General features: G+C 36.9%; 1 protein-coding gene across 3 annotated transcripts; it reads right to left on the reverse strand.

Moving 5' to 3' along the window:
* Nucleotides 1–8,146: 8,146 nt before the first annotated feature.
* On the reverse strand, nt 8,147–16,310 carry LOC140228609 (charged multivesicular body protein 2a-like). Of its 3 annotated transcripts, none has more exons than XM_072308847.1 (6): nt 16,180–16,310; nt 12,374–12,581; nt 11,750–11,929; nt 10,890–11,020; nt 9,660–9,721; nt 8,147–9,019 (listed from the first exon to the last, which is right to left on the reverse strand). In XM_072308847.1, exons 2-6 carry the CDS (start codon nt 12,539–12,541, stop codon nt 8,892–8,894), a joined length of 669 nt encoding a protein of 222 aa, XP_072164948.1. In that variant the 5' UTR covers nt 12,542–12,581; nt 16,180–16,310; the 3' UTR covers nt 8,147–8,891. The 3 variants fall into 3 exon arrangements, with proteins under 3 accessions (XP_072164948.1, XP_072164947.1, XP_072164946.1); XM_072308846.1 differs by having other exon boundaries at nt 12,374–12,623; XM_072308845.1 differs by having other exon boundaries at nt 12,374–12,629.
* Between the last annotated feature and the right edge of the window lie 4,978 nt (nt 16,311–21,288).

Genomic DNA, 21,288 nt, shown 5'->3' on the forward strand with positions numbered 1-21,288 from the left:
GATGCCACTAGGCTACTTCCAGTCTGGTGGTATCCACTTCTGAAGTGATGCACAGTGACTGACCTGTTGCCTCCGTTTAGGGGTACATGGGGTTTGAACCCTCCTTATCTCACGAGGAGCAACGTTCCTATCCCTTTTATTGTCATTTGGGCTTCAAGCTGTCGTGGGTGGTTTGGAGTGTCTCCCACTATCCGTTGCTTCATGTTTTGGATGCAACTTTGGCTGATTTACATGCAACTGAGGAAAAATCTTTTTCACCTGATGCAGGAGTCCCTTTTGGGTGCCGTTTGGTGAATCTTCCATGTATGCAAAACTCATTTTGTGACCAAATACTTCAGACCAAACTGGGTTCATGTTTCGAGTTGGTTTTGAATGGTACAGTGGACTCCCGTTATAACGAAGTCCTGAATTTTTATTTCGTTGTAACAGGAATTCCGTTTTAACCATGTTCGTTATAACAGGAATGCACTGTTACATTTTTTAAAATAATTTTTGTTTTTTCTTTGTATGTAACTATAATGTTGCCCAGATGAAGTGGACTTCCAACTTTGGATGGCAGAATTTTTCTACTCTGTTTTGATATACTGACATTTTTGTAATAGTTTTGATGTTCATTTTGACATTTGGGATGATCATTCCAATGTTTGGGATATTCCGTCTGATGTTTCATGTTTACACTACACCAGTGCATGTTTTGATTTATTTTTTTCTCAGTGTTGTGTGTGCAGTATTCTCACTCACCAGTGTGATGTTTTGACTGCCACCGAGGCAAAGGCTGCCGACAGAAAAGGTTGGATAGATAAAGTAAAGAATGAGGGTTCGGGGGTACATGTTTGTCCCACAAGTGAGTGAAAATTTTTCGCAGTTTGCAGAGTCGGGTAATAAGCAAGAGACTTTTCATGCAATGTGTGCAATATATGCTTGCTCTGATATGAAGGGAGCAACCGACCGGGCTAAATAAGCATATAAAGCAAGGCTCAATGAGGATGTGAAACAAGGACATCAATGCCATCCTTGTGGTTGTGCAGGCCAGTGAAATCTTCTTTTAGGTGTGTGTGTGTGTGTGTGAGTGTGTGTGTGATAGATACTGTGTGTGTTTGTGTGTATGTGAGGCATTTGTTGATTTGTGAATAAAAATGCAGACATGATGTCATGACATGGATTTGTATTATATTCATGGGCATTTTTCAGACTGCTGGTTATGTAAAGAGAGAAATTTGTCGTTGCTTGGTGTACAGTGAAGACACCAAACTTGATATCTCCATTTTGATCTCTTCTTTCTGCCAACTGTGTGCTCTGAAATTCAAAAGGAATGTTTTAATGGTTTCAATGCTGGCGTGATAGGTGCTTGAAGATATCAGATTAAGCAACCTGGGGAGTATTTCATAAAGCTGTTCTTAATGTTAAGAACGACTTAAGAACGACTGGTGATCAGTTCTTGTGTTGAATTATTGAAATTCTGATAAGTATAGCACATCAGAATTGATCACCAGTTGGTAAGTCATTCATAACTTTACAAACAGCTTTATGAAACAGGGCCCAGGTTGTTATCTTTGGAGATTTTTCAGTGTGGTTATACAGGGTGTTCTTTGGATATTGTAGAGAGGAATATGTGAACTGTGGATGAAAGCACGAAGGAATGTAGATACCAACTTTTGTGCTGGCACGGCGTTGCAAGTGGTTTTGATTGTTGTTTTCTTTATTTGTATGTTAATAATGATCAATTGTTTGAAGCCAAAGAATTCATCAATGTGCATTACGTGGCATGTTTTTAAAAATTTGAAGAGATCCAAGATACAGGGATGATATCGAGGTTTGTTGAAAAAAATCAGAAATCAAAATTTTCAGGTGATTTTGAAACATGGAAAAGGCAAAATGTGTATAGACTTTCGAAAAAAAAAAAATCTGAAATCAGATTTAAATCTACAAAATATCATGTCTGAAGATACACATACCAATGTTGGTAAGATGTACTTGTACATAGTGAAAGAACTGAAGTGGTGCCTTTTTACTAGGCTCATCTCGATCTCCCCTACACTACTTTTATTGTACAAGTCAATAATGGTTACATGCTCTGGTTGAGACACAGCACCTGTGAGAACCCTGATGTCTTTTGAAGGAAGACAAATGTTCTGTTCACATGAAGGATCATCATGTAGGTTGAATTTACTGCATATTGCAGAGAAGTTTTTATCTGTGTAATTTTCTAGCAATCATGCCGTAACCACCCATTTGAAAATATGGTATTGTCTGGAATACTTACTCATGGTTGCATGGCATTTTATTAATTTCTGTATTTTGTGGGCAATAGATAAAATGTATGTACATGTATGGTTTCAGAGCAGTTTCAGTGTGTTTAATGGACTTTGTATCATCATTGCTGGTTGAGTAGAATTTTTATTTATTTTTTGTCTGCTGTAGTAGACGTTTGTTTTCACTCATAATTGCCTAGGGAACACATGATACGAATTCTATAGTTGTATTATTAAAAAAAAAAAAAAATGATTTCCTATTCTGGACTTGCTTAGATATGTCTTAGGTTAACTGCTGCAAAAACTGCACTGTACAGGGGCAGATCCAGGAATTTCATAAAGGGGAGGCATCTTTGCAGAATTAAAGGGGGTGCACACCTACCATATTTTTCTTTTTGTTTCTTTTGTTTTAATGAAAAATAAAGAGGGGGCGCATGCCCGGTGCGCCCCCCTCTGGATCCGCCATTTCTGTATGTCTTGGATGACTACGAGACGGTTTGTGCAATACTAGATTATAAGTTCTCATATCACGTCCTAGTGGCCATATACAAGCTGTACCCACCACAGTTTCAATGTCTAGAGTTCAGATATAGTCACATCAGGATCAGCAGATGGGAGTACATTTCAAATTTCAGACATGATGATGATGATAAAATAGCATTAATATAGGGCCATTCATCTGCAGAAACATTCAGATTAGCACCCAAGCCTAGGTAATGAGCATTTTATGTACCGGTAGGATACCCATATGTTAGGATGACTTGAGTGTGCCCCTGCCCTTTTTATGTCATTGGATGTTGTTAATTCTGATAGGTATAGCTTCCCATATTCCCCTGGTACAACCTTAGTTATCTCTTGCTCCAAGGTGAGCTCCTCTCCCTTCTTTGATATAGCTTTCCGTGACCTGCAAAGCTATACATTTGTATACACTGGCTGATTTATTCTCCTTTTTTACGTGGTTAATTGTTTGAATTTTTGTACACTTTCAGAAGCTCTTTATCTAAATTCCCCTGTCACCTGCTCATTTTTTATGTCATTTAGCAACTCAGGAAGATGTCTGAACTCTTGATGTTAAAAATTTCAAAGGTAAATTTATTGCTTAAGATATTAAGATGGGATATGAGAATTTTTGATACACTAGCTGAAAATATGTCCTGCCTGTGCATGTGCAAGTAGTATTAGAAGACACTGACCTTTGGGTATTGTGTTATCTGTCCAGCTCTTCATAATTCCATGTAAAGACATTAATATTCAATGTTTTAATTCAAGCAAACATGAGAAATACAGGTCGTAACTTGCAAGGTGTGATATGTCTCTACATACAACTGGATAATTGCAGCAAAAATAACCTGCTCAAATAGTGGCTTACAAAAAGATTCAGTGTAATGGTTTTCCTGTGACATTTTCCTGTTTATGTACAGTAGACCATTTGTCTGTCGGTGACTTACATGCTTGATGCTTTGAGGAAAATACTGTAAACCTTGCAGGAGTCTGTGCTTAGAACTGGAGAAAGTGCTCTGACAAGTACACTTTGTAGTATGTAAACAAGGAGAGCACATTGGAGGTGTGTGCGGTGCTCATTTAGTGTGTTGCATTGTGAGATTTGCGAGAATACTTGCCCACTTGACTCAAATGATTAAAGTGTTATTCCGTTTTGAGTGAAAGTGACAGGATTTTGTTCACTGACTATGATATTCGACTGCACCTCAACTCGGCTAATTTTTGTTGTTGCACATGTATGCATAGTAAAAAGTCTGGACTTTTTTTTTTTTTTTTGGGGGGGGGGGTTTGAGTTGCAACTTGCACTCTTGTGGAACTTACTGTAAAATAGGGAAATAGAATGCATACCTCTTCTTTCTCAGTGGTAGGTTTAGCAAATAAAACAGATGTGATTTGAATATTTGATACAGTCTTTTGGTGAAAACACGGTAAATGTGGGAAGGATTTGAATGAAAGGCTATTACAATAAATACCCATTTGGATTGAAATTTCAAAGTACATGTATATTTCCATGTTGGGAGTGAAGCACGAGTATCAAAATCTAATAGAATTTTGAATCAAATTGAACTGAGTTGAATATCCCATATAAACAAATTTATTTGCTGCAATATGAGGTGCGAAACCTTCAGAGTGCGGAAGAGATGGAACTGTGGTGTGCTGGATTTTTTTAAAGATCGCACAACATGTATGTGTCAGACATCAGAACAGGTTCACACAGTCATTTTTATTGCCATTCACTGTACTCCACCCTTCAAGTGTGTTGACAGGAATGTTGGTATATGTATTGTACTTGTATGTAATTTTGTTACTGAGAATTTACAAAAATAATGACAAAGAAATAAAAAAAAACAGCCTGACTTATGTGTTTCATATTGAGACGTCTGTGTGTATGTAGCAGTTTTATAAGTGTGTAAATGTCTTGCATATTTTGGTGAGTTTAACCCCCCCCCCCAAAAAAAAAAAAAATGTATATAGATACTAAACACGACAGGATTTGCTTCTACTAGGAACTAGTATATTGCATTGATATACAGATATCTACTAACAAGAATGTTTCGAAAGTCCTCTTCCCTTTTCCCACATGTATTTGTAACAAGTACAATCTACAATTACAGATGTAGAAAAGATAAAGATTAAACAAATTGTCTCAATTTCAGGGGGAAGGCCCTAATGATACCCTGGCAGTGTTTAAAATAGTGCAGCAGACTCCTCATGTACCAAATACTTTTGTACCGGTGACTCCCACTGCTCTAAAGACGAAGACCTCGGGACTGGCAGCTTTCGTTATACCAGCGCCAAAGTATATCGTCGCTGGGGCGATAAGACCTCGTATCTACAAAATGTCCAATGTTCAGGAGAGCCAAAAAACATGGCGGCCAAAGCACTGTGGCGAATGGGATAGCCTTTCCTTTGGCATGCCGTGGTGGCTTCATTTTTGGAGTAAGACAGTTGGGATTTGGACAGGACATCACTTAACCCATTATTTGACCAATAATCCAAAAAAGTCATTTTCACCAAAATTGCAGATACACGGTCTTATCACCCAGCGACAATATACAATATCATGTAAAGACAATAGATCATTATGGGACCTGAATTTGTGCTTTGCTGTAACGAAACTTTGTTGTAACCGTGTTCAGTACAACAGGACAGCACTGTACATTGGACCACATAAAGCACAAATTTTATTCCTCACATCCTCTTTGTACTTGTAACTGCAAATACAGCCCATGAAATGAAATGATATATGGAAAATTGAAATCTGGGGGGGGAAAAAAATTGAGAAGTGACAAGGAAATATATTAAATTTTCTGGAGTGGAAATTGTTGCACATAAGCTGAGTTTTCCCATGCCCCCAATTGATCCATGTGTGTATTCAAAGCTTCCTGTTTCTGTATCTTGGAGTGATGCTTAATTCAGTGGTACCAAAAAAAAAAAAGAGAAGAAAAGGACAAATGAGGCTTAGATGTGATACATATAAATGGAAATTTTTACTATCAATATAAATAATAATGTCAGAGAGATGATAAGACAGATGACACTTTTATTTGTGTCTCCTTAGTAAAGATTTGGCTATCATTGATGGAACTAATTTTAGGTAAAAGACAAAGAAATTATTAAAAGATGTAACATATTTGCATCACAATACACCACACCATTTCACATTCAATGGAGTGTGATATCTTGATATCACAGGATATGACACGTGGGATAAGGAAGTTCACAGTCATTTCCTTTCGTGAGATACGTACGCGTACGTTAAGGACCCGGTAGCGTGCGGATATGGAGTGGAAGAAGGCTGGCCTGGCTAGGAATTATAATGTATTCGAGAATCCCCGTAACAGATTACGTACAAGGTTGTACATCGGTATCACTGCTCTCTACGTACTATTGTAAGTACACAAACAGCCGAAGAATCTCAACTTGAGTTGATTGTTACTGATGAGCATACGCTTCAATGCACATATTCGCCGACTAGTGACATTAGTGGTTTTCGAATGTACCACATTGGGCAGCGAATGAAAATCAATTCAATTGGGCCACCAATGAATCCATGCTACTGGGTCTTTATCAAAAATGGATGACTACATGTATTAACCTTTCAAATGATTGCTTAAAATGAAACGCCTTCAGCAAAGGCCTACAAATTATGTTGTGTAAAGGCCAGCTAGGGCATGAACAGGCTACGACTGATGGCAAAGAAATAGATAACATATTGTAAAATATTGCATCTACTAATTCAAAAGCTCTCATCATCTTCTTTAAGTGGTAATTATAGTTATTATCCAACTCTTCATGCATCTTGTAAAATGTACAATATTTACAAGTGACAAGAATATTTACATGTTGCAATAAGGTAACATAACTAAAAATACTTTCTAATGCCTTCATTTCATTTCCCCCAATTGTTCCACCTAGTGAAGATGAATTGAAGTACCAGGGGCGGATCCAGGAATTCTGTAAAGGGGGGGGGGGGGGGGGGCGGACTAATATTTCTGGTGCCACTTCCGGGTTTCATTTCATTTTTTTCTCTTTACTTCTTTTGTTTTTAACAAAAAATAAAGGGAAGGGGCGTGCGCCGGTTGCGTCCCCCCCCCCCGGATCCGCCACTGAAGTACATTCCACAATATTCTATTCTGTACTAACATCCACAATGGAATTAGCTGCAGTTTACTGCAAAATACATTTGTGATCAATGGGTCAACTCTTTGTACCTAGAGCAGTGAGCATGTATGCTTCAAACATGATTTAGATCTACATCAAATCTGATTGATTCTTTCCCACAAAACCCACAATGTTTGCCACAATGCAAAGGGTGAATATTTTGAAGAACATACTGGTGGAATAGAGACGAGAATGCTCCTGTTCAAAGGTTCAAATAATCATGCATACAGTGTACCTTTTACAATAGGAGCAACATTGTAGGTGCACACTGTATCATGTACTGATATCTACATTTGCCTAAGATAGGCAAGCCTCTTTTTCATTTTTTGCATGATTATAACAATGACAAGTCTTCATTTGCCGGAGTAGCCTCTCAAGTTTTGCCATTGATGTACCAGAGGGCCCTGCCATTATCAATACCTTAGCATTGCCAAGTCCTCATTACACCTGGGTCAAGAGGGACATTGTGGGTAGAAACATCTTGTCCATGGACGCAGGCAATTGACAGGATTTGACCTGGGGACCTCCCATTTAAAGTCAAGAGTTTTATCCACTATGCCACAGTACCCCCTGCACAGACGAAGTGTTTCAAATCCTTCAGAAATCTTTACAACATAGTTTCATGACATTTTCAATGTGAGTTTGATCTCGTATGTGCCATTACAGGTGATACAGAACTTTAATAACAGACCTAAAACTACAAGAATCAAAAAGAAGGCAAGGTCAATTGTGGTTACATCTTCCTTCACTTACAGATACAATACTACAGTGTTTTGAATTCAACTCCTTACAGGTAACTAGTATCCATGATTACATTCAATGTACAAAAGACCAGTCGCCTCACGAAAATCTCAATCCCGTAAAGAAATATAAGAATAGTAGTCCTGTTTCAGGTTCATCACACAGTAGGGTGAAAATTATTTTTAGGAATCAAATTAAAGGAATGACAGCTTGATTTATATAAAAAAGAAACCCCCATGTGGTTCTTGCTGATGAGAGACAGCATATTTGTTAAGACTTGGAAAAGATGCACTTCTTTATGGGGTGAAAATACATATTTGCTTTAAATATTTCAAATATGTTGTCTACAGACACTTTTTGAATAATGCCTCCATACAAAATTTCAGAACGAAGGAAAACAAGTCTGTTGTACTGACTCTTAAAAGTACGAGACCAATTCCATCTTTTGTGTATTACACAGAATTTCTAGTTCCTTTCCCCCCCCCCCCCAACATTCAATATGAAAAGTTCATTGTGAAAGCTGTATTCTATTTTCTGCATCTACTCCTTTGGTTACTACAACATTGCATATCAATATGCTGAACACAATGTGGGAGGGAATCTTTTTAAAGTTCTGAATTCACATAACATGCTTTCTACAAATAGCAAAAGGCACAATGGGTCACTGGATAAATTAAACCTCATTTCAGCCCAAATATAGACCAAAAGCCAAAGTGGGGATACAAATGTACTCACAAGCAGCTGGTGAGAATGACTAACAAGTGATGTAGCGGAAATCACACAGAAAATTGCTTCAGTATTTTGAACAAATCTACTCAAAGAAATGCAGCATGCAGCATGCAACATGCAATTTCTTTCATCTCCCTTGCTGTGTAAAATAACAATATGGAGCTACTCGGTGTTATCATGATACACGTGTAATTTTTTTTTTTTTTTGTAAACATTGCCATAAAAAATCAGCATCCATTCAACAGAACACCATTTTACATATTTTTATATCTTCATGATAGATTTCAGTCCACTAAAACTTAACTCCTGGCATTAAAAAAAAAACAAAAAAAACCAAACAAGCATATACACTGGTATGACAGCAAATATGAGAGTGGGAGGTCAGAAGCGAGAAAATTTTGTTTGCGACTGTCCCTGCAAGAGACTGAGAGCTGTCTGTTTGTGGTACTTCAGCATCAAGCAACGTTCGATGGATCTGCACTGGTGAATGTCCTACCCACACTCCTACTCTCTCCTGAGGTTGTCCAACCTGGCTTGTAGATCAGCATCGGCGTCACTGAGGCCTTCAGCTACGGGTGTTTTCGCCGCATCCTTGTTCTTGGATCCCAGTGCACCTCCCGTTGATGGAATTCCTGAAAATATCAAACATGAGATAATTACACAAAACATTCTCCAGTTATATTCATTGGATAACCTCAAATTTTATTAAAGATTTAACCCCCCCCCCCAAAAAAAAAAAAAATAAATGAATAAATAAAAATAAAAATTACAGACAGTCACTTTTTAGTTGACATGGAACACACATACACAGAAATATAGAAATGCTGTGCTCTGTACAGTATAGCCTATTCAGTATCTAAAGACAAAAGAAAGTCAGGAGCTGTAAACTTGCAGTGTATTTCAGGCTAACAGAACCATGACATTAATATTGTACAATAATAATAATAAAAAAAAAACTGAATATCATACCGACACCAAATGTTTTATAAAAACAAAGGCTGTTAATTACTTAAAACTTTCTTTGGGCAGACTTTGTCCAGAGTTCATAACCACTCTCCTTTGTAAATATTGTTCAGCTGTTGAAAGTTTAGAGAACATGATTTGCCATTGAAAATAAGACATGAATACATAGATACATGTATTTGATTTTTCCATCTTAGAATCATGGAAAAGTTTTCATTAGTTTTAGAGAAAACAAAATAAACAAGCCGACAACAAAAAAAAAAAGAAGAAGAAAAAGAAGAAGAGAAAGCGGACTGTAATGAAACTCACCCATGAGATCATCTGTTAATGAAAGACCTAGTTCATCCAAGACTTGTGAGACAATGGCATCACTGTGAAAGATGGAAATATGGTATATCTCATGTTAAACAACTTGTGATTTAAATGGTATCGAATCTCATGGTAAAACAGGCCATTACAATACACTGCATTTGGGAATTCTGAAACTGACAGTTTCGGAATGTCGCTACTGTCACTCACTAATGACACAAATTGAATACAAATATTTTTCAACAACATTTTAAACATTTTTATCTCATTCATGTCAAAAGATGTAATTTCCTTCTTGCATAGAAGTGTAGATGCACTTTTATATTGGTAGATGGACTCTTGAGAAAACAGAAGGAACTGTTTTGAGATAATGCACACTGAAGTAGGAGAGAAATATATGTTTTCCTTCATATCAATTCTTCTTATAAAGAAAAATATGACAGGTGTGATAGATATACCGGTAGATTTCATTCCATGTCTTCTTCACAAGCATTCACAATTGACAAACATTCGCTACAAAGAACGGTGTAACACCATCAACTAAATACACAAGCGGAATGAAACTCTACACTTCTTCATTAATCCCTCGTGTAAAACTGTTTGGAAATACATTACAGTTTACAGCCAAAAACAAGAAAGTAAAGCTTATCACTGAAACAACTATCACATACTGTAACAGCAGGAATGTTTGCATGCATTTTAATTTCATGAATTTCACGAGAGACAAGATTCGTGACATCAAAACTGCACACGAAAGTTCTTGTCTACGTACACTGTTGCACTGAATTCCACTGACAATTTGCAAAAATTTCATGCCGCGAAAAAGGCTGTTGGCTCCAATTTGCAAAAATTTCATGCCACAAAAATATCTTGCTTTTACATGTAAGCAATTAACACAAGAATAACCAGTAGCTTTGAAAGATGCATTTTGATATGCTACAGTGCACTCCTGTTCAAACGAACACGGTTATACAGTAACGCAAGAACGAAAGTGAAGCAAAGGGTTTTAATGATTATTTACACATCTCAAAAAAACAACAGATAAATTTCTACAATGTTTACAATTTCATGACTTTCCATGACCTTTTTGCGTGAAAATATCAGTTTTCCCATGATTTTCAAGGCCTGGGAAAAGACTAAGCCAAATTCCATGACTTTCCGGGTTTTCCATGACCCATACAAACCCTGTGATAAGGCAGAGGAAAGATACAAATTATGGTAGCCACTTACCTCTCTTCCTCGTCTTCATCGCCCTCCATGACATCATCGATGGCATCATTCATCATCTCCTCCTTCATGTCCATGATCTCTGACTCTCGTTCAAACTCCATCATGATCTTCTGCATCTGAGGCAGCTTCATCTGCGGGAACCAGGAAGGAAAATCAAAGAGGCATCAACTATGGGGGTTAAGTAACACAAATTCATAAAACTTTCACACTGCAGCCTTTGGTGAATTTCCCTTTGGTCTTCCTCATTCACAGCATCTGCCATTACCTTGAGAGCATTTTGATTAGCTACTCCTTATTGAAATATCATGATGGCATGTCCTCATTTTTGTAAATAATGATGTAAAAATCAAAACTGAGGACTTGCTTTCCTTCCCTTTTTTTTTGCCTGTCTTTGGTTGTAAATGAAAACCTCCACTGACAGCACAGACACATTTTCAACTTTCAACATAGCCATGACCATTTATTTACAGACCCATTAAGAATGTGGAACTATGAAGGAATAATCTTTATTATGACAATTTTGCGTTCTTCCAATACCTTTCTCCGTACTAGCATGTCCAGCTTAATGAATGGGACACTCGTTAAGACCGTCATTCCCATCAATCAAACTTTCATGGGAGCAGCCTCATTTTTAGAAGTACAATGATCTGTCGGGACATCACACTACTTGGCCACCAATACTCACTGCAGTACAGCAGCCCTACAAGATCTCTGGACATCTTTCATGAACAACTGCTTACATGGCAGACACCACAATACTGACAATATGAAGGTCCCTCCTCCCTTCCCCGGTTGTGACTGAGTTCTGCTCCCACTCTCCCTCACCCCCAATACAGTTGCATGCAACCTTTGACCCTGACCTTTGAGTTCATTGACTTCAGAGCCTTGGACACTCCCTTCATGGCGTTGGCCATGGCTGCCTGGGATCGCAGAGTCTGCAATTTCAGGGAAACTGCCTGGATGTTTGCCCTCATCAGCACGAACCTCTTGACAAAGTTTCTCGTCCTCACCAGGTCCTTGGCCATGATCTTTACTGCATCCTGAAGGAAACCCACAATTTGAGGGGTGAAAAATGGTGTTTACATGATGCAACATGCCAGTAAGCAATTTCATAAAATTCCACAACACTGGCACTGATCACGACAATAAACATGAAGTGGCAAACCAATGCTGCTATAACGGAAATGACAGTTTTGCCTCCGCATAGCTGGAGAAAAGTATAATTTCACCTTACATTTGTTACAAGCTTTGTGCTGTCATTTTGCATGAGTCTGTCAATATACAACATAATGTTGACATCAGAACTTTGACTGGTTTCTTGATACATTGCGACCAATTGGCATTCAAATGACATGTCACTGTATATTGAAACAGGGACCCATTTTGAGTGAGGGAAGCATGCTGCTGACTGTGCCTTCTTTCCACCCAATGGATTATCAATACGGCAGGACACAGCTATAAACTAATGAAGGACATTGACCTACCATCTGGCCCTGTTTGGCCATCTTCTTGATGTCTGCAATGACCTTCTTTTCCTGCTGTTCCATGCGGCTCTTCTCCCGGTCCAGCTCCCGGATGGTCTTGTTGAGGGCCCGCTGGTTCTGCTTCAAAATCTGCTCAGGTGTCTTCCTCTTACCAAACAGAGCATTCATGATGATGCTTTTGGATGCTGCCGATTAACAATGAAGACTTCTAAAAAAACAAAGGGGGAGTCGGTGGTAGGGCCCCTAGAATCTGTGGCTGATTGAAAAGATATGATAAAATGTATCACTAACGGAGGTTTTTAGAACGTTCTACTTGACTCTAATGAGAAGCTACGCCAGCAGTCACTGAGTCATGCTTACCATATACAGTGGAGAGGAAGAGAGGTTTGCGATAACACTGTGTATAACACATGCACTCTAAGGGTAAACATGCTATGAAGCATACATGTATCCTGTGATTAAGGTGCAATTCAGTGGACATGCAAAATATCAACATGGAGACATTTGACATGTGGTCATCGTGCATTAGTATCAACATTGACTTTCATGTTGTTGCTCAAAACAACTAGCTCGAGCCAATAGGGAGTGATTGCGGTGTATGCTGCTTGCACAATCCGAAACTGAAGTTAGCTGTATATGTGACCCGCTACAACAAAAAGGTCCTAAAGTCGCGCACGGTCGAAGCCGTGAAAATCAAGTTTGAAGTCAGAGCATTAAAATTGGTCAAAACTTACGATTTTCTGATTTTGATATATTATTGGAGTCTAACATGTCTTCTATCATCTGTCGAAATTTTGAAGCAAAATGATTAAAGGAAAGACCAAAAAATAGCGTTTTTCTAAGCCATGTTTTTTGGCGTTTCAACGAAGCAGAAACTGGTTCGAAAATTTGGATTGAGCGCCACAGATAGGTTCCGCCCCTAACAACGACCAGAGTGATCTCATTGGTCAGTTTGCTGCTTGCTGCTAACCGAAGTGTGAAGCTCGCACACTGCCCAGTCGACTGGTGCGTGCGGGCGGGGTGCGCTATGCTCAGCCGCTTCTCACATCCTGGTCACTGATTGGTTGGTGAGGAGACCGCCGACGCTGATGTGCTTGAATGAACTCTTCGGGGGTTGCTAGGCTTACCTTCTATTGTCCACAGGTGAAAACTGACTTGCATGTCCCTTGATCGCGATTGCGTCGAAAGGAAGACTCTTAGGGCGCTTTTCTCGCAACAGTGATTTTCCAGATGTCTCGACATGCTCTCTTTTAAACATCGCTATCTCCGCAGCCAATTATTTTTATAAAATGTGTTATATATCAATCTAAAGCAGAAAGATTAGGGGATTATATCGTGCAATTTTCAAATAATCGACCTCGCCCGACTTTAGGATCATTTTGTTGTAGCGGGTCACATATGTACATTGTATGTGATGAATCTTTAGTTAATGGGAGAAAAAAAAAATCAATGTATCACAAATAAATTCTGGCAAGTTGAATGAAGTCAAATTAGAAACACATTTCTGACCCCCAGAATGCACATGATCACACAGACAGACAGACAGACAGAGACAGACAGATACACAATGCAAACACACACTTATACATAATTTGCATTTCTCAATAACCAACTTGTTTCAACTTGCCACTATCATTGCACATTGATTTTGAGCTCCTGCATTGAGTTAATTGAGCCTGTTTGCATATTTATTCTGACTGCTAACTTAAGTTCTAGATTGTGCAAGCAGCATTGTATGCTGTGATCTCTCATGAACAGTGCTTTTGCTTTGAGCGACGACTTGAGAGTCGATGCCAATATTGACGCCTTCCGACGACCGATATGGTTAACTTCAAATTCATGTGAATGGTGTAAAACTATGTGGTACAATTTGCTCTGACGATGAAATTCGAGATATAAGGTCATGGATACGAAAGTACATTAGCGCCATCCATAGAGGTATGTATTTGTACAGTGGACAAACAAACAATAGAAATACGTAGAGCGGTTAGTGTTACCACTTGAATTTTTACTTTGTTGTACAGACTGTAACCGGACTTTCGTTATAAACCGTGTTCGTTATACTTGTATGAAATGGGAGTGTACTGCTACTGTATCAATGACCAAGTCGCCGAGATAGAGATGCACATCTCCCCTCCACTAGATACTTTAATGACAGCTTGCTATGGAGTTCATTCTGAATCTTAGTCAACCGAAAGATTGATCAGTCTGTACTTGTATTTTATCGTCAGGGATACATGTGTGTTCCGCGGAGACTATGTCTGGCTTCATAGAATTCTCTGCTGGATCTCCCCTCTACTCTGGAGGTCAAGGAAGACCATAAAAATAATAATAATTAAAAAAAAAGGAAAATAAAAATGTAAAACTCCTCCGGACAGACATATTTTTCTGTCTAATGTTACTTGTTACTGTACATCTTTTTGTAGGTGGGTGGTACCAAGTGCTAGTGGTATTGCAATGAGTACCTGTACAGGGAATAATTTTCCTGGTATCGCATAGCAATTTGCTACTGGATGCATTTTGGTATGACTGCTATAGATACAAAATGTAATTTGCATAGCAGTTTCATTACATAGACTTGTACAAGTTGTAGACTCTAACATTTACCGTAGGCCCTAACCATTTTGTTGAAAATGTCCATCGACAAAAATTGCTATTCAATTTCGAGAAGGAAAATAATTCCCTGCTGTAGATGTCTAAGCCCCTAATTTAGTCTATTTTATTACCACATCTATGACAGATTTTTTGAGACAAGAACAAGCCTAAAAACGTTAGAATTTTATAACAGCGTCTGGTCGGGCTAGCACTGTCCAAGCTACATGTATAGTAAGGGTTGGTCTCGCGCAGGGACTTAATGATCGCGCATAGCGTAACTGCGTATAGCAAGCAATATTACGCGTAGGACTAAGCACAAAATTTGCCGATACGGCTTTGGAATAAACATACCTGACAACCGCTAAACATGAGAAGGAAGCAGGTAAGAAATTTTGATTTCAAACAAATTTTTCACAAAATTTCCAATTTTTTGAAACAAATTTTTCACTAAATTTCCAATTTTTTACCTTATAATTTACCTACCTTAGCTTAAAATCTTTTTAAAGGATGTTGCAGCCTAGACGTGTCGTCTCGCTTGTCTCGTTCGTATGATCGTAGCCGATAGAATTCGTAATTTGTTCGATCAATCATTTATAATATTCTACGAAAGCCGAAGCACGTTACAGCCGCAGAGAGGGGCAGACACTTTCACGCATGAAACTACATCTATAGGGCAGCTGCGCGACCTTTACATACCCGGAGAAATTGAACGCATAAAATTAAGTCCGACATATAACGGCGACAGCGCACTACTCCATCATCGTATCATTAGGAGATTCTGGGAGGTGATTTTTCTGCATTTTCGTGATATTTATTGAGAAATTCAGGTACGATTGTGGAATAATTTTTATTATAAGAGCATCACAAATTTTCGTGCGCGATATCTAGTTGTAGTGTCTAGACCCCTCAACGTACAAACTTGGTCTATAAAAGCAGATAGACATCTAATATAGAGTACAGCTTTTCTAATTCTAACGTTACATTTACATAGCAGCCACCACCAGAGTAAACTTTACTGCAGCTGTAGATGTGGTCTACATGATATATAAATAAAAGCATTAAATTTAGGCCTACCTTGTATTTACTGTATCAACAAAACTACCGTAGTGCCAGTAACGTTTTAACGTTAGCATGGTTAGTGTCTTTTAGTGTGCAGTAAATCCGTGATTTTCACTATGAACATCCTCAATAACAATGGAACCAGCGCTCACCTTGTATTAGAAACGGCTCCTGGGTTACAATAATGTCGTTTCCATGCACAATTCGAACTTCGAGAATTAGAGCCGAATCGAAGACTCTTGGGTCATATTTGTAACACAATTTGTGTGGACGTCACGATACGAGTCATATGGGCTTGACTCGACTCTCGCTATACATGTATCGTATCAGTATGCATTGAACATTCACAACACACACAGAGTAGGTCTGGAGGGTCAACTCCTGTTTATGGAAATGATGTCAAGATATCGGTATAGACGTGTATACCATGCGTTTACTCCCGTAGTTCAACCGCAGTTCAGCAGCACTCGTAGAGCTGTATAATACAGTTCTATGGCAGCACTCACCATGGTCGAACACCCCTAAATTTGTACGTGAACAAACAGTCTGGAAACAAAACTAGACTAGTTAGCGAGGTTAGAACCTCTTTGGTACACACGCCTTAATACTTCAATAGTAGACGGCGATTTGTCACAATATTGGGGTGTTCTTAAAATTTTCTGTAGATTTTGATTTTTTTGTGCTATTTCTCCAATTTTGGGGGTGCTGAACACGAAACCACTTGTTGCCATTTTTCTAACCAACGTCTTCAGCCGTTGCCATGGCAACGAATTATTTTCTTTAAAAGAACATGTATTCTTTATTAAACATCATAAAAACATGCTGTAAACACCATAATAAGTCAATAGAAATATATCTTTAATCAAATTGAAAATCACAATTCTTATAATGCCATGGTTACCTTATAGCAACGATGGTTGCCATGGTAACAACTATTTTTAAAAGAAAACTGATACTTTCATGAAAAAGCCAGAAAATATGACAAGATCGAGTGGAATATTGATTACTAACTGCTATCATGATAATTAGCTTTTTTTCCCCACTTATATGTCCATTTCATTTCCTTTTCGTTGCTATAGCAACAACATGACAAAAGGCGCCTTTTAAAGAAAAAATAGGTATTTCAATTAAAAGGAAGAATGCAAGAATGAAATAAATCGGTAGATAATACATTTCTGAAGAGTTAGATTTTTTTTTTTTGTGCTTGGTTTTCCCTTATTTTGGGAGTGCCGTACACGAATCCACCTGTTGCCATATTTCTAAATGACATCTTTAGCCGTTGCCATGGCAACAAATTATTTTCTTTAAAAAACATGTATTCTTCATTAAGCATTATAAAAACATACCGTAATTTCCAACAGATGTCAAAATAAACATATTTCTTTAATTAAATTGAAAATCACAATTTCCGAATGCCACAGCTGCCTCATAGCGATGACGTTTGCCATGGTAACAGCTATTTTTAAAGGAAAATAATGATTTTTTCATCAAAAAAGCATGAAAACATGAAAAGATTGAGTAGTTATTCAATACCAGTTAGGGTCCTATCATGATTATCAGTTGTTGCTTTTTTTTTTCACTTTGATCATCCCACATTATTGTCGTTGCTATGGCAACAACATGAGGAAATTTTTCTTTTATAGAAAGAAGAACTGTTTCATTAAAAGGAAAGAAAGAATAAAATACACAAATTATCAATTTCTTGAAAGTTAAAATCTTTTGTGCTTTTTCCTCTATTTTGGGGATGCTGAACAGGAATGTACGTATGGTCATTTTTCTAAATGACGTACCACGTCTTTAGCCGTTGCCATGGCAACAAATTATTTTCTTTAAAAGAACATGTGTTCTTCTTTAAACATCATGAAAACATGCTGTTAACAATGAAATGTGTCAACATAAACATGTCTTTTTTGATTTAGTAAAACATCACAATTTTCTAAGTTCATGGTTACCTAATAGCAACGACAGTTGCCATGGTAACAACAATTTATTACAGAAAATAATATTTTCATGAGAAAACATGAAAAATGACAAAATTGAGAAGCATATCTATTACAAATTACTATCAGTTCTTTTTTCACTATATTCATCCCACATCGTCTTTGTTGCTATAGCAATGACATGAGAGAAACAAAAACGTTAATAATTAGATTAGGAAGGAAAAATATATAAAACAAAAAATAAGTAAAAACACAAAAGTTTCGACAGCTTCCTGAATTTCTGATTACATTGCACCTTCAAAACCCTAGATATCAGTAATAATGGTTAATATTTAACATGGTTGCCATGGAAATGCATCAATCTTTTTGAAAAAAAAATCGTCAAGAAAAAAATCTTGAAATTATGGCCTAAATTTTGAAGTATTATGAGCAAGACTATTAAGCATACGTAATTCCGTTCATGGAACATAATTTCTGTTCCTATTCGCAACATCATGTTAAGAAATATATATATATATATATATATATATATATATATATATATATATATTACCATAGAAATACCTAGGGAATATAAAATACAAATAACAAGCAATACAAATGTGTAAAAACCTCCACAAAAGTTCAAATTTTCTCGTCATGATGTACTCTGTTTCAGCATTAATGTCTCCAAGACATTTGTAAACCTTAAATGACTGTGATACCTCCCCTATAGCAATTTCAAACAGATTGCTACAGAACTTTTATCCTTGAAAAAAAAAATTCTCATGTTATTGCTATAGCAACAGAAATGATGTGAATGAACGTGAAAACAAGAGCTGATAATAATATGTAATGAATATGCTACTAAATCTCGTCATATTTTCAATTTTTTATTAAAATATCAGTATTTTCTTTTTCAGAAATGTTAAAATGGCAACTGTCATTGCTATGAGGTAACAGTGAAATTGAAAAAAAGGATTGTCTTTAATTAATCGAAGAGAAATGTATATATTGACATATTTGGCCTTAACAACATGTTTTTATGATGTTTAATGAAGAACACATGTTCTTTTAAAGAAAATAACTTGTTGCCATGGCAACGGCTGAAGACATCATTTAGAAAAGTGGCCACAGGTAGATTCCTTTTCAGCATTCACAAAATAGAAAAGAGCCGAAAAAAATTAAACTCTACAAAAATTGATCATTTTTCCTTTTAATGAGATACTTCTCCTTTCTGGGGAAAAAATAATGTTGTTACCATAGCAACGATAATAATATGGCATGAACATATTGAAAAAAAAAAACCCTGATAATAATCATAGCAATTCATAATGAGTATGCTGCTCAAACTTTCATGTTTTCATGCTATTTGATGAAAAAAAAATCATTTTCTTAAAAAATAGCTGTTACCATGGCAACCGTCATTGCTATGAGGTAGCCGTGACAGTCGGAAATTGGGATTTTTAATTTGATTGAAGCGATATGTATATTTACTTATTTTGGTGTTTATAGCATGCTTTTATGATGTTTAATGAAGAATACATGTTCTTTCAAAGAAAATAATTTGTTGCCATGGCAACGGCTAAAGATGTAATTTACAAATATGGCAACAAGTGGATTTGTGTTCAGCACCCCCAAAAATAAAGGAAACAGCACACACACCAAAATATCTCACTAAACAGAAATTTATCATCTACCGACGTATTTTATTCTTGCTTTTCTTTCAATGCTTTCTTTAAAAGGCAGCTTTTGTCATGCTGTTGCTATAGCAACGAAAATGAAGTGAAATTAACATGGTGGAAAAATAAGCTGATAATCAAAATAGCAATTTGTGATAAATATTCCACTCAATCTTGTCATGTTTTCTTGCTTTTTCATGAAAATATCATTTTTCTTTATAAATAGCTGTTGCCATGGTAACTGTCATTGCTACGACGTAACCATGGCATTACAAAAATTGTATTTTTTTTAAAATTTGATTAAAGAGGGTTTATAATGACATATTTTGTGTGTTTACAACATGTTTTTATGATGTTTAATGAAGAATACATGTTCTTTTAAGGAAAATAATGCGTTGCCATGGCAACAGTTGAAGACGTCTGTTAGAAAAATGGCAACAAGTGGATTCGTGTTCAGCACCCCCAAAATAGGGGAAATAGCACAAAAAATCAAAATCTACAGCAAATTTTAAGAAACGTACAACTCGCCGTCTACTATTTAGTGTACACCACAGAACTCTACTGTGTGTATCAGTAGAGTTCTGTGGTGGACACACGCCTAGTGGTGGACACACGCCTTAAAATTAAAACAACAACAACATGTACAATAAATGTCAAACGTTTACGTGATTAATTAAGACCACAGAACTCTTTTGCTGTTAAAAAAATCTACGACTTTACGAGGGTTCTACAAGAATTTTCAGGAGTGAAGGAGACAGGTTAGGAAAGACAGAAAGAAAAAACAAAACAAAAACAAAAGGAGAGAAATTTCCAACCCGAGGTTTTTTTTTTTTTGTTTTTTTTTTTTGTTTTTGCATTAGAAAGGTGAAGGACAGCCTCATAGCCTGGATAGAACAGTTGCTTTCCATATAGAATATATTAGTAGGGTCTATCAGTGTATCTTGGCTCAGGTAGACCTACTCGTTAGGCTAAAGAGTTACTAGTATAGGGAAAAATACACCTCATGAAACGTTAACATCGATACATAACAACATCTAATTCTGTTGATAATGCTTGTCTCACTGTAGTTCTACTCTCTGAAAAAAAGAAAAAATCGAGTGAAAATATTCACTCTTAAAGGAGTGAACACAAAAAAGAGTTAATGTATTGAAATTGGAGTGAATTTTGAATGAAAATGTTCATTTTCACTCGTCCGTGACCTCAGGGATCACTCCAAAATCTTTGAGTGGTCCCTGAGGTCACTCCAAAATGAGTAAAAATGAACATTTTCATTCAAAATTCACTCCAATTTCACTCTAAATTCACTCTTTTTTATTCACTCCTTTAAGAGTGAATATTTTCACTCGATTTTTTTAGAGAGTAGGGTTGTTTCTTGACCTCCTTTGAATTATGGTTTGATACAATAAATTGATATCAAATTGTATTGAATTGATGAGGTTTATTGACTGAAAATAGCAGCCCAGAGGCCGAAATACATTATATAAAAGCACAAAACTCACAACACTTACAGTTAGTATTCAAAATTCAAAAACTGTACATGCGAAATGGGACTATGCATACATCCGTCCGTTTAACGAACAATACGTTATATACCACATATGAAAACAGCAATCCGTCAGATATTCATTTATATTTTAAACCAGTTATAGTGTCAAAGGGA

Source organism: Diadema setosum, chromosome 5, assembly GCF_964275005.1.
Source record: "Diadema setosum chromosome 5, eeDiaSeto1, whole genome shotgun sequence".
In the NCBI taxonomy this organism is placed as follows: Eukaryota; Metazoa; Echinodermata; class Echinoidea; order Diadematoida; family Diadematidae; genus Diadema; species Diadema setosum.

Bases quoted from the DNA above. Each gene is read 5' to 3' on its own strand.
- LOC140228609 (XM_072308847.1), bottom strand. From the start codon at position 12,541: ATGAATGCTCTGTTTGGTAAGAGGAAGACACCTGAGCAGATTTTGAAG. The intron at 11,930-12,373 runs GTAGGTCAATGT...GGTTTCCTTCAG, and splicing joins TGGCCAAACAGGGCCAGATG to GATGCAGTAAAGATCATGGC. The intron at 9,020-9,659 runs GTGAGTTTCATT...TGATATTTTCAG, and splicing joins ATTAACAGATGATCTCATGG to GAATTCCATCAACGGGAGGT.